The sequence below is a fragment of the Desmodus rotundus genome, chromosome 2 (assembly GCF_022682495.2).
Source record: "Desmodus rotundus isolate HL8 chromosome 2, HLdesRot8A.1, whole genome shotgun sequence".
Taxonomy (NCBI): domain Eukaryota; kingdom Metazoa; phylum Chordata; class Mammalia; order Chiroptera; family Phyllostomidae; genus Desmodus; species Desmodus rotundus.
In genome coordinates, this window is record NC_071388.1 from 125,773,451 (window position 1) to 125,788,842 (window position 15,392).

Below are 15,392 nucleotides of genomic sequence, written 5' to 3' on the forward strand. Positions count from 1 at the left end.
GGCTTTGTTGCTTGGGGCCTGAGGCAGTCAGAACAGGATAAGAGGCATCATTATCCATAACTGGCTACATTTGCATGGGGATGAAGGGGAAAGGCTGCTTTACAAGCTGAAGACCTCCTGCCCTTCTCAAAGCAGAAAGGAGGTCATGCCAAATGGCTTCTTGTTTTCCAAACTGGCTGGCAGGTCCCCAGGGTCCTTTAAGAGGCATTTATTGAACAGCAGAAAGCTCCAGTGCTAAGGCAGAGAAACCCCTGGAACCTGAAAGTGCTGAGGAGGTGGGGAAGCACACTCACTCCCCATCCGGTGCCCATGGAGGGATCCAAGGGAACGGGTTCCAGCTGGGCAGGGAGGTGGAGGCTCTAGCCATCTTGGACCTCATTTCTGACTTGTCCCCCATTTATGGTTTGGGACCAATATTGCCACTGTATATTTTAAAATAAGGCATGTATTTAAACAGCTTTTACACATATTTCATTTTTCCCAATTCTAGCTCAGCATGTATAGACAGTATCTAAAATAACTAGGAAGTGATATTATCTTCTATTTATAAATCCATCAAGTTGCAAAAATAGGGCTGATTGCTCTCTCTGCATTACCCATTTAGCCTCAGAAGCCTCCCATTTTCTTTAGGCCAGAGACCAAAATATTCACTTAACCAGATAAGAATAATAACTAACATGCTTGCAAATATTATTCCCTTTCACTTGCTCCCCATCTACTTTTTGTCCTCCTCCTAAAACTCAAAGGTAGGTCAGTTCCAGAACCACTCATGCCACACTTAAGTGCAGCTTTACAGAGAGTTGTTTACCCATTGATATAGATATAAGTTATCATTTATACCAGGTGAGGTCCCATCAAGAAGAAGCGTGGAGCTCAGTCCAGCAACAGGAAGCAGATCCCCTTATTTTTATCATCCGTGGGCTTGTGGGAGACAAGAAAGTGATGTTCCCCACATTATTCCCACTCCGGTTACTGAGCACCATCCTGGAGAGAGAAGGATTTGGGAAGGAGGGCTCAGAGGTGGACAGGCTTTGAGAATGTTAGCTTCTCCGGGTCTTCTAAAGCCCTAGGAGGCCTCAGTGGGATACAACAGGACCCCCTTGCCCCCCAACACACACACCTCACCCTTGGGAGGTTACTTGAAATGAAGGAGCCAAGGACTGCAGGGACTTTAAATTGTTCCGTAATGTAAGTTGCTTCTTCTTTGCTGCTGAAATGCACCAAGATTTTCAGTTTAGAACTTTATTTCTGATCTTGAAATAGAAGACGTTTTCATCCTTTTTGAATTGTGAGCAGCCATCGGGAACAGGCAGATGGGGGTGCTGTCTTCTTGTCTCCCTCCTTCCCTCCCTCCCTTCCTGTTACCTCACCGCTCCTAAGAAAATCTTTGACTTGGTAGCTATGTTAAAAGGAAATTGAATCAACCATGAATATAACTTTTAAGGTTTGTACTCTTATTTTGATGCAAATACACCCTTAGGTTACATCATGGACCTTAACCTCATTTGCCGGGAGCAGGTTTTGTTGGTGAATAACTTGACTCCTGAAGTGAACTGGGAAGCTGGACAGGACCTTGGCAGGAGTCTGAGGGGGCTGGCCCAAGCCTGAGACCCATCATCTCCGTGGGCCCGTGAATGGTTTGTGGTTCATGGGCCTCTTTGTTTCCTTTTCCGGCCACGATGTATTTACTGAGCGCCTGCTCCGTGCCAGGCCTCTGCATGCAGGTCCTGAACCTACCTTGAGAAGTTCAGCCCCACAGGTGGCCACACAGTGACAGCACAGCCCAAGAGCCCAAGCAGGAAGACACTGTTAAAAGATAAACTGACGCATATTAATTGAGTTTATTTGAGCAAACATTGATTCCAGTCAGTCAAAAACGGAAGTGGTTAGGAGCACTCCTCTGACAGGAGCCCAGGAAAGGCTTACAGAAAGAGGAGAGGCAAAGAAAGTGTTACCAGCATTGGGGTTCTTGGCTTCCCCAAGACACAAACCCCAGAGAAGTTTCCAGACAGATTTTATTAAGCTTGTGCTCCAGCACAAGGGAGGCAGCACAGAAGAAAGGAAGGTCCTCCGAACTGGCTCGGGGGCTGACTCAACTTGGCTGCTTTTATAAGCTGGGGACAAAGCAGGCTTGTGCCAAAAGGCAGGCTTCTTGAAAAAGGCAGGCTCGTGGAATTTTTCATTTCAGGGTCAGGGGACTTCCTTCTCCAGCCGCGTTGCCAGGTTGGTTAACCACTCCCCGAGTGTTCTGTGTGGGCGGGGCAGCTCACCACCGCCCCCCCAGGAAGGTGGTGGAGCAGTCACACCTGGATCAACTGCACACTGTGCATCAGTAGTTTTAACACCTACAAGGAAGCAGGCAGTTAGAGGGCAGATAAAATTTGCTACTCCTGTGTTTTAAGTAGGGAGGGGAGGGGTAATGATATTCTTGCAGTCAGCTTATCTGGCTTCCCTTCTGGCCACCTGGTCTTAACTGGCTTCCTGGCCTCTGGGTATTTTTTCATGCTGTCTCCTAAGGAGATTATTTGGTTGACTACAGCTTAAAGCCTAGTTGGCCATTTGTGACTGGTTGTCCTTAGCATTTTGATTTTGTAACCTTGGGGCATTTACATGCTTAGATTTTTATTTGCTTATGGTAGAGCCACCTCAGTCTAATGGCTTCCTTGTCTAATTTAACACTACTAATAGCACAGAGGTTAGCAGGTAACTTCACCTGGGCTAGCCAGGGAATACCACCTTGCAAAGGAAGTAGGAAGGGCGAGCCTGTCCGACAAAGACAGTGGCAGGCCAGATGTGTGAGACAGTGCAGGAGGGGTTTGGGAGTGGGAGTAAGTGCAGCGGGAGGAAGAGAGGGACATTTGTCCCTTGAACAATACAGGTTTCAACTGCGGGGGTCCACTTATATACATGGACTTTATTTTTTTTTTAAGATTTTATTTATTTGTTTTTAGAGAGGGGAAGGGAAAGAGAAAGGGAGAGAAACATCAATGTATGGTTGCCTCTTGTGTGCCCCCTACTGGGAACCTGGCCTGCAACCCAGGCACGCACCATGCCTGGGAATCAAACCCTCGATCCTTTGGTTCGCAGTCCAGCACTAGATCCACTGAGCCACCAGACAGGGCTACGTGGACTTTTTTTTAAAAAACAATACCTGTACTATTTTGATCCACAGTTGGGAGTAGTGTATGCAGAGGGATGACCGTATGTATTTTTTTGTACCATGTTATAGGGGACTCGAGTATCCTTGGATTTTGGTATCTGCATGGATTCTGGAGCCAATGCCCTGCAGATACCAAGGAGCAACTAAGTTTCTGGGGAGTCAAAAGTTATATGCAGATTTTTACTGCACAGGAGGTAGGAACCCTAACCCCTGCATTGTTCAGGGGTCACCTGTAGTTGAGGGTAAAACTGGAGAGCTTCTAGAAGCCCAAGTCGTGAAGGGCCTTGTGTGCAGAGCTGAGTCGGTGGTCTTTTAATGCCGTGAGGAGCCTTTGAAGACGTCATATGGGGGAACTGAATCTTCAGTCTTAGAAACTGAAGAGGGTGGATTGAAGGGGTGAGAACCTAGAAACAATACCTTAGCCCAAGGCCTCTAGAGAACAGGGCCTGAGGCAAAGATTCAAGTAGGGGCAGTAAGGGGCAGGAGGCACAAGCCCAGGGCAGTAAGGCTGAAGGAAAAGGAGAGTGGGACTAAGAGAAGTGCTAGATAATGTGATGGAGCATGTGACCACGCCGGCTTCTGCTCAGGGGAGCCACACTCACGCAGCAGCGTGGGCAGTGGGCTCTGTGGACTCCCTGGGAGGTTTGCAAGGAGGACTAGTCTGCAGAAGAGAGAAAATAGGGCAGTTTTGTTTGCCCTGCTCCCTTCTGTTTCCTGCTTCTTCTTGTCCCTGGTTCACCTCACAGGGATCTGGTAGAGTGTTTAGGAATGGAGACCCCACTCCCCCATCCCATGGAGTAGCTTCTTCCTGTTCTGAGAGTGGAGGGCAGCCTGGCTTGTGTGAACACCAGCTGAGAACCAGGAAGAAGAGCAGGCAGTCGGGGGAATCTAAGAAGGTTCACACATTGTGTTAACATTCAGACAAGGAGCTCAGCTCAGATTAGGACAGTCATTCAAGCAGGAGGGGATGGGTGCCAGAGTGAAGGAAGGAGGCTGGTGTAGAGCAAGATTTACAAAATCTTCATGCACTTGAATGGGTAAGTCAGACCCCAACCTTTCAAGCAGTTCCATCACAGCTGATGATACAGCAGCTGATAGTAAAGAGCTTCCGTGGCTAGTTTGGGACAAAGTGTGCTCTCCAGCGTTGTGTTTCTTAAAATGTGATTCATCCTTATGTATTTGTAAAATGATAGAGTGGACCAATTTCTGTATTTGTGAGAGAAGAGGTAGCAGCTCCTACTTTTAATATGATTTAAAATTTACGATGGTCAAAATAGAGAATTGAACACAGGTGTCAGGACCCTTACTGCTTAAACGACAGAAGTCCAGATGTACTAGCGGACTAGCGGGGGTTAGCTGCCTCTCAGAACCCAGGGAAGGGCTGGGACACACTGGGATTGAGGCATAACTGTGGACCAAGACCCTACCAGAACGTGAGCTCTGTCACATTTGACCTTGTCTGAGCAAAGATTTACATTTTCTCTGAATGGATCCTGACCTCCACGCAGCAGGACCCACACTTGCTTTAGCAACCGGGTTTCCCTCTGCAGAGGGATGGACTCTTCCACACCCACTCAGCGCTCTCTAGAGAGAAGGCCCACTGGCTCAGTATCACCAAGTGCTCTCCATGCGCCAGCCAACTCAGGGCAGGGTTGCAGCATTGTTATCATTTTAAATGGCAGGTCACCAGATGCCATGTGGAGGAGGGGTCTGGGGTCCAGAATGTGTACGTCTGCAGTGGGGAGCAGGATGGCTGCTAGGGAGAAGAGTACCTACTCTCCACTGCAGCCAAAAGCTCGGAATGCTGCCATTTGCCAAAAAAGCATTCCTGCACCCCCAATTCACCAGCAAGAGCAGAAAGCTCCTGGTTCTCCAGTTCCACATTTTACCTCCCCCGCCGCTGTGGAATCGCACCCTTGCTGTTTTCGATGGAATTGTCTTGTCTGAAGCCCTCTGTCCAAGCTCTGACAATCTTACTGCCAGTTCTGCAGATGGACCTGCGTCCAGCTGCATCACAGCAGCTGAAGACACGCTGGAAACACGGCTCCTCTGCTCCAGCACGCGCTCTCCTTCCCCTCCACGTCTGGGTAGATTTCAGTTTTCATTGGTTTGATCGGTTGTGTTTAATGGGAATTTCAATTGAACTTGAGACTGAAGGCATGACGGGGCTGGGAGCTGCTTGCTGGGGACCTTCTGGGGGATTTACTGATCGCTCGAGACGGGTAGCGGCATGCAGTGCTGTGATATGTGGTGCCAGGCCCCTCCTGACTGTGTCTCAACAAACTTGTAGGTGATAATTTGTAGGGAGTAGATAATTTTCATTGACCTTGGTCTCTTAAGTCATGGAGGGAAAGCTTTCTGGGACTGATCCTGCTCCAGGTCTTGGATCGGCAGAACACCTGGTTCCCTAAGAGAGGGTGAGGAGCGCGCTCACTGGCACACTCAGGCCTTCCCACAGGAAAGGCAGGCAGGGTCATGCTGAATGGGAAACCTTGGCACCCCGCTTCTTAAACACAAAAGATGGCGATACACATTAAAGAGAGAAGGGAAAGGGGTGCTGTGAACCTCTTTATGGCAAGAACTGAGTCCCCAGTGTGGTGTCAATGGTGCAAGCTCAGAAGTCATACTGGCTGCTTTCCGTTTTTTTCTTGATTGCATGTATTTTTAAGTTTTCTATTTTATTATGAAATATATTAACTATGGCACATATACCTGCCACCCAGATTTATAGATGTTCTTATTTTGCAGTATTGTTCTTTAACAGAGAAATGATATATCACAAATATCACTAATGCTCCATCCACCTCCCTAAGCCTCCCTCCCTCCGTCCTCAGTAATTACTGTCCCGAAGCCGGTGCCTGTCATCTCCGTGTACAGTTCTGTACTTGGCTATGCAACTATCCACGTGTGAGAATATTGTCCTTACACATTATATTGAGTAGTGTTGCTTCACATAGTTTTAAAAAATGGCATCGTGCCATACAGATTCCTTTGTAGTCTCAACACTGCTGCTTACGTGTAGAAACCATGAGCACGCCATACTTTTTGAGCCACAGAGAGATGTGTTAAGATGCTGGTTTTATCAGTCTTGACACAATCCAGGTGAGCGAAGATCAAGACCTAAAGAGGAGACGAATGTGATGCTGTGGAGGCAGCATCAGCAGTGGTTCCTGACTAATTTGATGTGTGGAATGACAGGTGTGATTCCTGGGCGGGCGCCTGACTGGATGATGAGTGTCGCTGAGATCGGGAGCATGGTGGGGCAGTGATGCCGCCTGGGGTAGGAAGGTGTGATGAGCCCCTCTTTGACCTGTGGGGTTGGAAGCGCCTGCCACACACTCAGTTAGAGAGGCCCGAGAGGCAGTTGGATCTTTGGACCTGAAGTTCAGGCAGCGGTTCTGAGCTGGAGGTTCCTCTTCAGGTTCCTTTAGCATCCAGTGAACATGAATGTTGGGACGGGGGCAGCTCAGCGTGGGCGGCTCCCATGTCACCTTTACCTGAACCCATAACATGGTTCACTCGTGCCAGATTCCGACAGAACTCTGACAAGTGGCCACATGAGACCTGGCTGGGATCACCTAGTGGCCATGTCAATTTCAAAGGTTAGAGTTCTGTTGGGAACATTTTTTTTCCTTCTAATAACCTGTTGTGGTTTTCTTTTCATGAAATTACATGAGTCCTCTCTGCAGGTAATTTCTGCTTTCATATTTTACCATGCCTTAATGTTAATAAGTTCATAGACTTTATTAGTGCTGCCTGCATTCTTCTTTATACCTGCCTGAACTTGCCCCCTTGTTGTACTCCAAGGAGGCCTGGGATTGCTGGTGATACCTGTGTGTCCCAAATAGCGTTCCCTTCCCGGACATTTGGTCTCAGAATCCTAACCTGAAGTCTGTCGGCAGTTGAGTGTTCTTCACCAGGGCAGGAGCCAGGTGGACCACTCACGTTCTCCTTTGTCACTCATTGCTGACCTGGTTCAGGGGCCTTCGGTGCATCTTCATTAGTTAGCAGCTGGTTTTCACAGGGAAAGGTCTCCTTTTGCTTGAAGGAAAACTGCCTTCCCCCCACCCCTACCCCAGTCCCTACCAAAAGCCCAGTAAAATGTCCTTCCGGGCCTCCTTTTGGATGATGGGAATCCACTCAGAGCAGCTCAAGTGAAGGTGTGAGGCGGGGAAGAATTTGGGCAGCTTCTGCTATGGTGAAGATCCGGAAAGACCCGGGAGCCTTAGGATAGGGAGCACCTGTGGATGGGGCAGGACCCAGAAGCAGCTCTGGGCCCTGGTCTCTTCTGTCTCTGCTTTCTTTCCTGTCTTTTCTCTTCCTCCTTTTCTTTTTCCTCTTCCTCTTCTTCCTCCTTCCCTCTCTCCCTCCCGTCTCCACCCTCCTTCCCCACCCTCTCTCTGTCATACTTGCAGGGGTGATATCTAGGTCTCAGTCACTGTCTGGTCCCTCTTATTACCAACTCACTGTCTTCCCCTTTCCTCCTTTCTCTGAGCTCTTACCTCATTCTCTTCCCACCTCCACCCCCCAAAAACTGGCAGCTGGCTTCCTCAGAACTTGTATCTGTCCTATGATTGCCCAGACTCCAACACTTGAATGACCTTTTTGCTCGAAAGCCCAGGCCCATCTGGCAGTAATCTCCATGTGTACAGGATTCTGCGCTCCCGAGAGAGGGTCTGGTTGGCTCAGTTCATCTGCCTGAGCCTGAACGCTCTGTCCCAGGCTGCGGGCCAGCCGAGGAATGGGTGCCCCTCGGGTCAGATACAGCCTGGGCCGGCCAGCAGTGGGGATGGAGTCCCTGCGAAGGGGTTTGTGGGAGTAGGAGTTAGCAGGTAATAACTAGCAAAGAACAATGTCATAGAGCCCCTCAAATTAACTTACCCCAGGGTGTGATCCTAAATTTGGCTCAAGCTCTGAATGGGAAGTCATGGTTTATAAACGGTTTGCAGTCACTTCTGCACTAATTCAAGAGTATACATCTCTGATGGGATGAATTTAACATTTTCCAGCCACACTAAACATGGCATGAAATTAAACTTTCGGTCAAAGCATTCATTTTATTCACCCACCAGGGTGCAGGGATGGCCTTCGTTGGTTCCGAACAAGGTCCTCCTGGAGAACGTGGCCTGTGCTGCTTTTCTAGTCAGGAAGGCTTTCAAAACATGCACCCCCCAAACCTGAGAGTCCTTTGCAGTATTCTCACTGGGACAGTGAATGGCAGAGGGCTGACCCTGAGCCCCACTCCTGATGCCAAGAGGAGCTGCCCCACGTGGTCAGAACAGGGCCCAGCCCCCCAGGGCAGGCGGAGAAGTACCAGGGCTCCGAGCTCTGGGGCTGCCAGAGCCGCGCCCTGCGGACCTTGTGGTCTTTGGTCACCAACGGCTCTGACCGCGTCTGCCTGGAGTGTCGGAAGTCAGGCTCAGACGGGAAACCTGGCCCCACTCTGTACAACTGGAAAACATTACAGAACTTGAATCTTTCAATTTAAAAAGAAAAGAAAAGCAGCCCACAAAATGTGTCTTATGCACCTCGGCCACATGGGAACATGAAGAGGAAGGGAAAGGGAGCTTGCCTCCGCTCCACGGGTATTTTTCATTTAGAAAATGTGCCTCAAAATTTAGTACAGAAAAGAGGTTTTGCTTTGCTGCTAATAAAAGTAAAACTACTCTCGCATGTTTCAGGGCTCATCAGAGTTTACCTTTAATCTTTTTTCCACCTTTGTCTACCTGGCTAGTGTAATCTCTCCGGCTGCCGAGTCAGTCACTGTGTATTGTGGGAAACTCTCTTCTCATCATGCAAATCAGATGGAATGCTGTTCTGACAACATGAGTTACTCATCACTAGAAATATTGGCAAGAGCTGGGGATGTTTGCATTCCTCAGGGACAGCGTTGCATCTCCGGATAAAGATTCAAGTCCAATTGACTGCCTTCTCTGGGCTTTCCTTCCGCCACCGTGCTCGCCCATAGGCAGACCAGCCTGAAGCAAAGTGTTGGGTCCTTGGTAGTTTACGAAGTGAGGACGATACTCCAAAACACTTGGCCTTGAGTTAGCGTTGGTGTTCAGAAATACGTTGCTATGTAATATGCTGCTTCTTGCAAAACTGTTCAGTGGCCATGTGACTGTTTTTACCCCTAAAATCCTTTCAGATTCTTTTTGAAAGAAATTTTAGGAGCTGAATTTCCAAATTACTGCCATCACCATATTAGGAACTCCTGTTTCTGTGGCCTCCGGCTATGTGACCGGTGGTTATGAGACTGAAAAGAAATGAGAAACACCTTCTTGTGTCCCCTCTGTAGAATAAGAAGCTCTACTTGGATATCATTCACACGTACATGGAAGTGCACGCTACTGTTTACGGCTCCAGCACGAAGAATATTCCCAGTTACGTGAAAAACCATGGTATCCTCAGTGGGCGGGACCTGCAGTTTCTTCTCCGAGAAACCAAGGTAAGTTTTTAGTAGTTTTGTAAAAATTCATCAGTGATACTGTTTTCAGGTTTGTTTCCACTGGCGTTGAAAGTGGGATCAGCCTCTCTCAGGCTGTCTCCTCCGTGTTGCAATAGCTCTTTAGGTCATTGCTGGGCAGTGCTTTTCGAGACCAGCTGGAGCTGACAAGTTAGTTAGTGCATGGTGAAATGAGGTTGCTACAGTTTAAAACGTACTTACTGAGGTTTTACTCCGTGCCAGGCATCAAGCAAGGGGCTGGAGATAAGGTGGCAAACAGGAAAGGTGAGGCCCTGTCTCAAGGGCCAGACTTCCTTTCACAGCAAGCCTGGGGTGCTTAACTCCAAGGAATCGGTTCCCCAACTAGCTTTTCCTCACATCTCCTCATTTGGACAGCACACTGAAAAAGTCCAGACAAGGGAAAAGCTCCTTCAGGCTCGAGGAGCAGCAAGAGCAACGGGAGAGATGTGTGAGACGAAAAACAGACGGGGCGTGGGTGCACCTGGCACTTGGGACGGACAGACAGGACTGAGAGTCAGGTGGTGGAGGTGGAGAGAGCCCGAAACCAACCGAGCTAGGCTGATGAGTGTCGGGAAATAGTGGAAGATGAAATGTGATAAGGGACCAAGGGTCTGATTGTCACAGACAGAGACAGAGTTCAGACAATGTGGTGCAGGGAGCTGGGGGAGCCATTGAGGGAGGACTGTCCAGGGGCGTGATGAATGTGGTGTTTGGACACTGTGGGGAAGTCTGCCCAGTGTCCGCAATTCTGCCATGGAAGTACCAAATGAGTGGATCTGAGTTTGGTTTTGAAGGGTGGGTAATGTACTAGGTAAGCTTTCTCGTGTTTATTGTTAAGCTTTCATTTATGAATATTATAGATACTGACCGAGCAGCTTCTATGTGCCAGGCATTGTACAAGGGATTCGGGGTCACAAAAACAGGCAGAGCCTTGCCGCAGGGTTTAGTAAAGGATAGAGAAGCTCATTATCAAGACTGAATTTTTCAGCTCTGGCCCCCGACTGAATGTGTTTTCACTTCCAAAGTAGGGGAGAGACGCTGAGTGGATGGACTTCTGTGGCATAATAGGGATTTATACTTATGGTGCAATATTTTGATTTCGGAAAGTGCACTCACACATGCTGTCCTGGGCCATTCTCACAACAGCCTGCAGAGGTAGGCAGCGCAAGTGCAGTTGTTGTCTTTACCGTGAACTTGAGGAAACAGGCGGGAGAGCTTGGCTTGCCCTCAGTCACTGTGGTCATGCCGAAGGTGGCTGTAACACATGACTTCTTTAATTGCAAATTAAAGCTCTGCTGGCCCTTGACTTGTTGACCTCATGAATAAGCACTCATATTTAAGAACATTTCACGGATACTCCCCAGCCAGAAGCATATGTGTCTCTTTTCTGCCTCAGTTTCTCCATAGGTAAATGCATTTGACCATTTCTACCTCCAGCCGTTTGTGTGATGCCATGAATAAAATAGTTTGATAAGCTATTTATCTCCTTGGCCGAAGATGTGGTTACTTTAATTAGGATTTTGTTTCCTCCCAAGGTCATCTGTAGCCTGATGACTGTGGCAGGCAGGCCTGAAGTGTGTTCCAGCTTTGCTGTTTGCTTCCCGTTCACCTCCTGTCCTAGATGGTATTTTGGAACCATCAGCATGTGCGAGCCCTTTCTGGCAATGCCGTCTTGACGTTCACCTCATTTTACTTTTCCCCACATAGATTGTGGGGAAAGCTTAAGCTCCTTTAAAATAACCTTTGGCAAACGCTGGTTTTCAGCAGCATGCCGTCACCGTCTCGCACACCTCTATGAACCCGGCCTCATGAATGGCTTACTCAGCCTTGCAAGTTTTAAAAGAACTCTTACCTACCTACCATCCATGCACCCTGCAGAGAATGGGGAGCAGGCCGAGGCTGGGGCCCCCTGTGTCCAGGGGAGGAAAAGGCAAGAGGCCTGGAAAGCCCTGGCCACCGTGTCAGAGATTGCCTCACAACCAAGGACTGAAGCCTGAATTTTGAGTGTGAGACGCATGTATTTATCCTTGAAAAACGGGTCCCTTCAGAGGATGTCACTGGTCTCATTTTGTATCGCCCAGTCATCTGTCTAGAATATATTGAAGTACTTCACGAAGAATTACGGCTAAAACAGTGGCAAATATGATGAAAATGGGGCAGTGTATTGCTGAGACACCCCCTGCCCCTGACACCCAGAGCACTGCAGCAGACACTAAAATGAATGAATCTTGGGCTTTGAAATAATGACACTAAAGACCAGTCAGGCTTTGCATATATAACCCTTTCTGCCTCCAACTCCTTTCTCTGTGTCTCTGAGCAATTTAAAAGCAATTTATTCCAATCCACGTTGAAAGCGGAGAACTGGAGATGCGGAGAAGCAAATGTCTGCAGAATGAACGGTTTTCAGGCTCGTTACTGGAGAGGAAAGCAATTCTGGCGTTCCTTGAGGTTTAGAGGCATAGAAATGATTGATGTTTAATCAGCTTTTGACTCATTATTTTTCTCTGTGAGCCATCTTTGAATCTCTGCACCAAGTCCAGCAAACCCTCTGCTCAGCAGAATTCCGGCCTGGCCTGCCATTCGGGGCTCAGGTGTCGTTAGCAGACTGCAGCTGCAGGAAGCCTGTGAAGACAGGAGGAATTCAGTGTGGCACTAGAGCCGGGCTGAGAGAGCTGGGAAGTCATAGAATGTAAAAGACTCTTCTAATAGGCATTTAAATTTGGATGGATTAATTATTTATCAGAGGGCCATAGACAAGTCATCAAGCCCAGCAAACTCCAGGGGTACAGCTTAAGCCAGCACATAAGCGCTGGCTAGGGTGGCTTGTTTTTGCTTTGGTTTAAGTCCCCCTTCTCTTTTAATGTGATTTCTTCCTTCTCCTTCCTAATTTTAACCTCTTCATGCCCACTTCCCCTGGCCTTACCATGGCAGCTCCTTACAGAAGGGGGCATTTAGCATCCTCCCCTGGGATGGAGGAGCATTTGGAATGAGCTGGAACAGGTACCTTCCTTTCTGCAGCAAATAGTAAGGACAAATTCTGTTGCTGCAGCCCATCCCTCCCCAGGCCTCTGGTCATTCCCCCTCCCTCCCGGGACCGTGATGCCCCTGTTTCCTTACCATGCCAGCTCGCAGCTTATTGGTGGGGCTCACCTCAAACCTTGGGCAGGGTTGGAAGGTGTGCAGTATGTACTGTTCTGTCCTGCCCTCATGTCTGACCCTCCCCTCTGCCCCCAGTCAACCGTGACTCTTCCCATGAGCTTGGAGGTTGCACAGCTCTTCTCAGAAACCCAGAGCTGAGACAGCCACCACCAGGGGACCCAACTCAAACAGTGCCTGGCTTGTGGAAGGCCTTCAGATAATTAAGAATGAAGGAAGGTGTCAAGATGAAATCTATTCACCATCTGGGATCTTGGGGCCATACCCGCTAGGAGAGATTTCTTGCTTTTCTCTTGAATCACGCACCTAGGTCTCCAAGATCTCCCCAGCAAGTGACCTTTCCTTCTGATACTCCTGGCCTGCCTTTCTGTGGACCTTAGAGAGCCCAAGAGCTTAGCTATTAATACAGCAGTCCATGTTCCATTTCTGTTTCAGATCCTGAAATACTCACCCTCAGACAGTCTAGCAGTTTTCATCCTAGTGACCAGGATCTAAAGTTATTCTTTTCCAACTAGATGGAAAAAACTTTCCATACTCATACAAGTCTGTCCAGAAGGTATCCATCTGTTAATGTGAAAAATAGAGGCTTTTACTGAAGAAGATACAAGAAACACTGTACATGGGACAATGGTGCCTCAGTTCTTGTCAAAGTAGTCACGTTGGGACCCCACACAGTTCTCCCACTTGCCCTCAGCTGCCCCGTCGTATTTCCCTGAATTTCATCGGCAGTCTGAAAACTCTTCCCTTTCCAACGTGATTTTACCTTTGGGAAAAGGCATAAGTCGCAGGGCGCCAAATCTGGGCTATAGGTGGGCTGAGTCACCTGAGTGATTTGATTTTTTGCCAAAAAACTCTGCGTAAGTCGTGATGCCTGAGCAGCCACGTTGTCATGATGAAGCTGCCAATCACCAGATGCCCATAGTTGTGGCCTTCTGAATCATCTGAATAGTTTTCACAGAGAAATGTTCAAGCGTAACACAAAATTCGGTGCAGATCCGTTGCTCTATTCACTCATTTTGAATACATGGCCGCACAGTACTCATGCTCATTGGCCAGTGTCTGCGGCCCCCACTGACTGATACAGTGAAGTCGTCACTGTTCGTGCATGTGCATTCCAGCCCACTCCCCTTGGCTGCCAGGTTACATCAATGTTGCACAACCCGTTCTTGGTATATTAACAATCGTTGGACTTTTTCCTCACAGACCCCATACGCTCCCCTCTATCTTCCCCTCCCACATACATATGTAGAATGAAGAGTGTGTAGACATGTGTGTGTAGACATAACCTCTCTGACTTCAAGAACAAAAGCATATCCCCACATCCAAATACACACAGAATGTTACAACATCTCCTCAAAGAGACACTTGATTGCTGGAAAAATCTAACCTATTAGTATTTATTCTTTTTCTCGTTTTCCTGACAAATGTGTATTAAGTACTGAATGTAGTCCAGGCCTTATTTTAGGCACTTTTGATACAGAGATGATTAAGGTGTCTTTGCCCACAACCAGTATACAGGTGTTGGGGAGGAGACAAACAGGTAAACAGGTTAACTATAACAATCTGAAAAGCACACAGGTAGGATTAGAAATAATAAAAAGTAGTGACACCGACATAAAACCTCCCCACAGCGCTGTGAGCAGGATCAGCGGTCCGCTGGTAAAGTGCTGCACTGTGACTGGAGTCTGTGACACAGTGGGGGAGGGGCTGTCAGCCACTTTGAACGCATTCAGCATACTCATTTTATGAAGGTGCGCATGGCCCAGGGTTTTAATACAGTAATAGCCCTTTTTGCAGACCCTTACGGTAAGCCCTTTCTATGAATTATCTCTGTGTGTCCGAATTCCTCTGATCTCGGTACCATCGGAACCCATCCTAATGCGGTAGTGACCAGGCTTGTTGGGTGCCTCACTGTTGGGGGCTGAGGGGTCAGCCTGGTGTGGAATTTGGGTGAGAGATGGGGTGGTTAAGGAATGTTCCTCCAAGGAGGTGACACCTGAGCTGCCTTTTAATGGCAAACACTTCCTGCCAGCAGAGCTAGAGATGGTCAGCATCTGCAGTGTTACATTTATCCAAATATCCTCTTACTCCCCATCCCCATCTCCATCGACAAAGCAAACCCTAAATCCGTTTGGTCCTACACTGGACTTTCTGAAGGATGGGAGTGCAGGAAGGTTTAAATGCAATGATGATGTTTGTGTTTTGTTTTGTTCCTGAAAGGCCACTTAGGTAACTCGGCATACTTTGGGAGCCTCCCAAGCAAGCTGGTCCCAGGAAATAGTCTGTGGGTTAGCAGACGAGTTTGGGTGCTAAAACACGCCTTACCAGGATAGTTGTCTTTGTCTCCTTGGCCCTTCTAGCTCTTTACGAGAGAATTTTCAGGCAGCATAGGCTGGGGGCTTATGGAAGCCCACCAGGGGCTGTAGCCAAGCCCATGTAGGAGAGAATGGCTCTGTTGTCTCCCCGCAGCATTGGGTGCAGAAGGGAAGACACATGGTCAAAGAAGGGGCCTTCGGGTACATGAAAGCATCACCTATCAAGAAAGTGAATTTTTTCAGTACCTAGCCACTGTGCGGATTCTTTTTAAAGATATAAAAGGGACACCAGAAA

General features: G+C 48.2%; 1 protein-coding gene across 9 annotated transcripts in view; it reads left to right on the forward strand.

Moving 5' to 3' along the window:
- MGAT5 (alpha-1,6-mannosylglycoprotein 6-beta-N-acetylglucosaminyltransferase) overlaps positions 1-15,392 on the forward strand; it is a 335,766-nt gene that overhangs the window by 274,096 nt on the left and 46,278 nt on the right. For all 9 annotated transcript variants that reach the window (XM_053918609.2, XM_053918606.2, XM_053918607.2 and 6 more), the window contains one exon: positions 9,459-9,608. In XM_053918609.2, the coding sequence (XP_053774584.1) occupies positions 9,459-9,608 (150 nt within the window). The remainder of the gene's footprint in view (positions 1-9,458; positions 9,609-15,392) is intronic.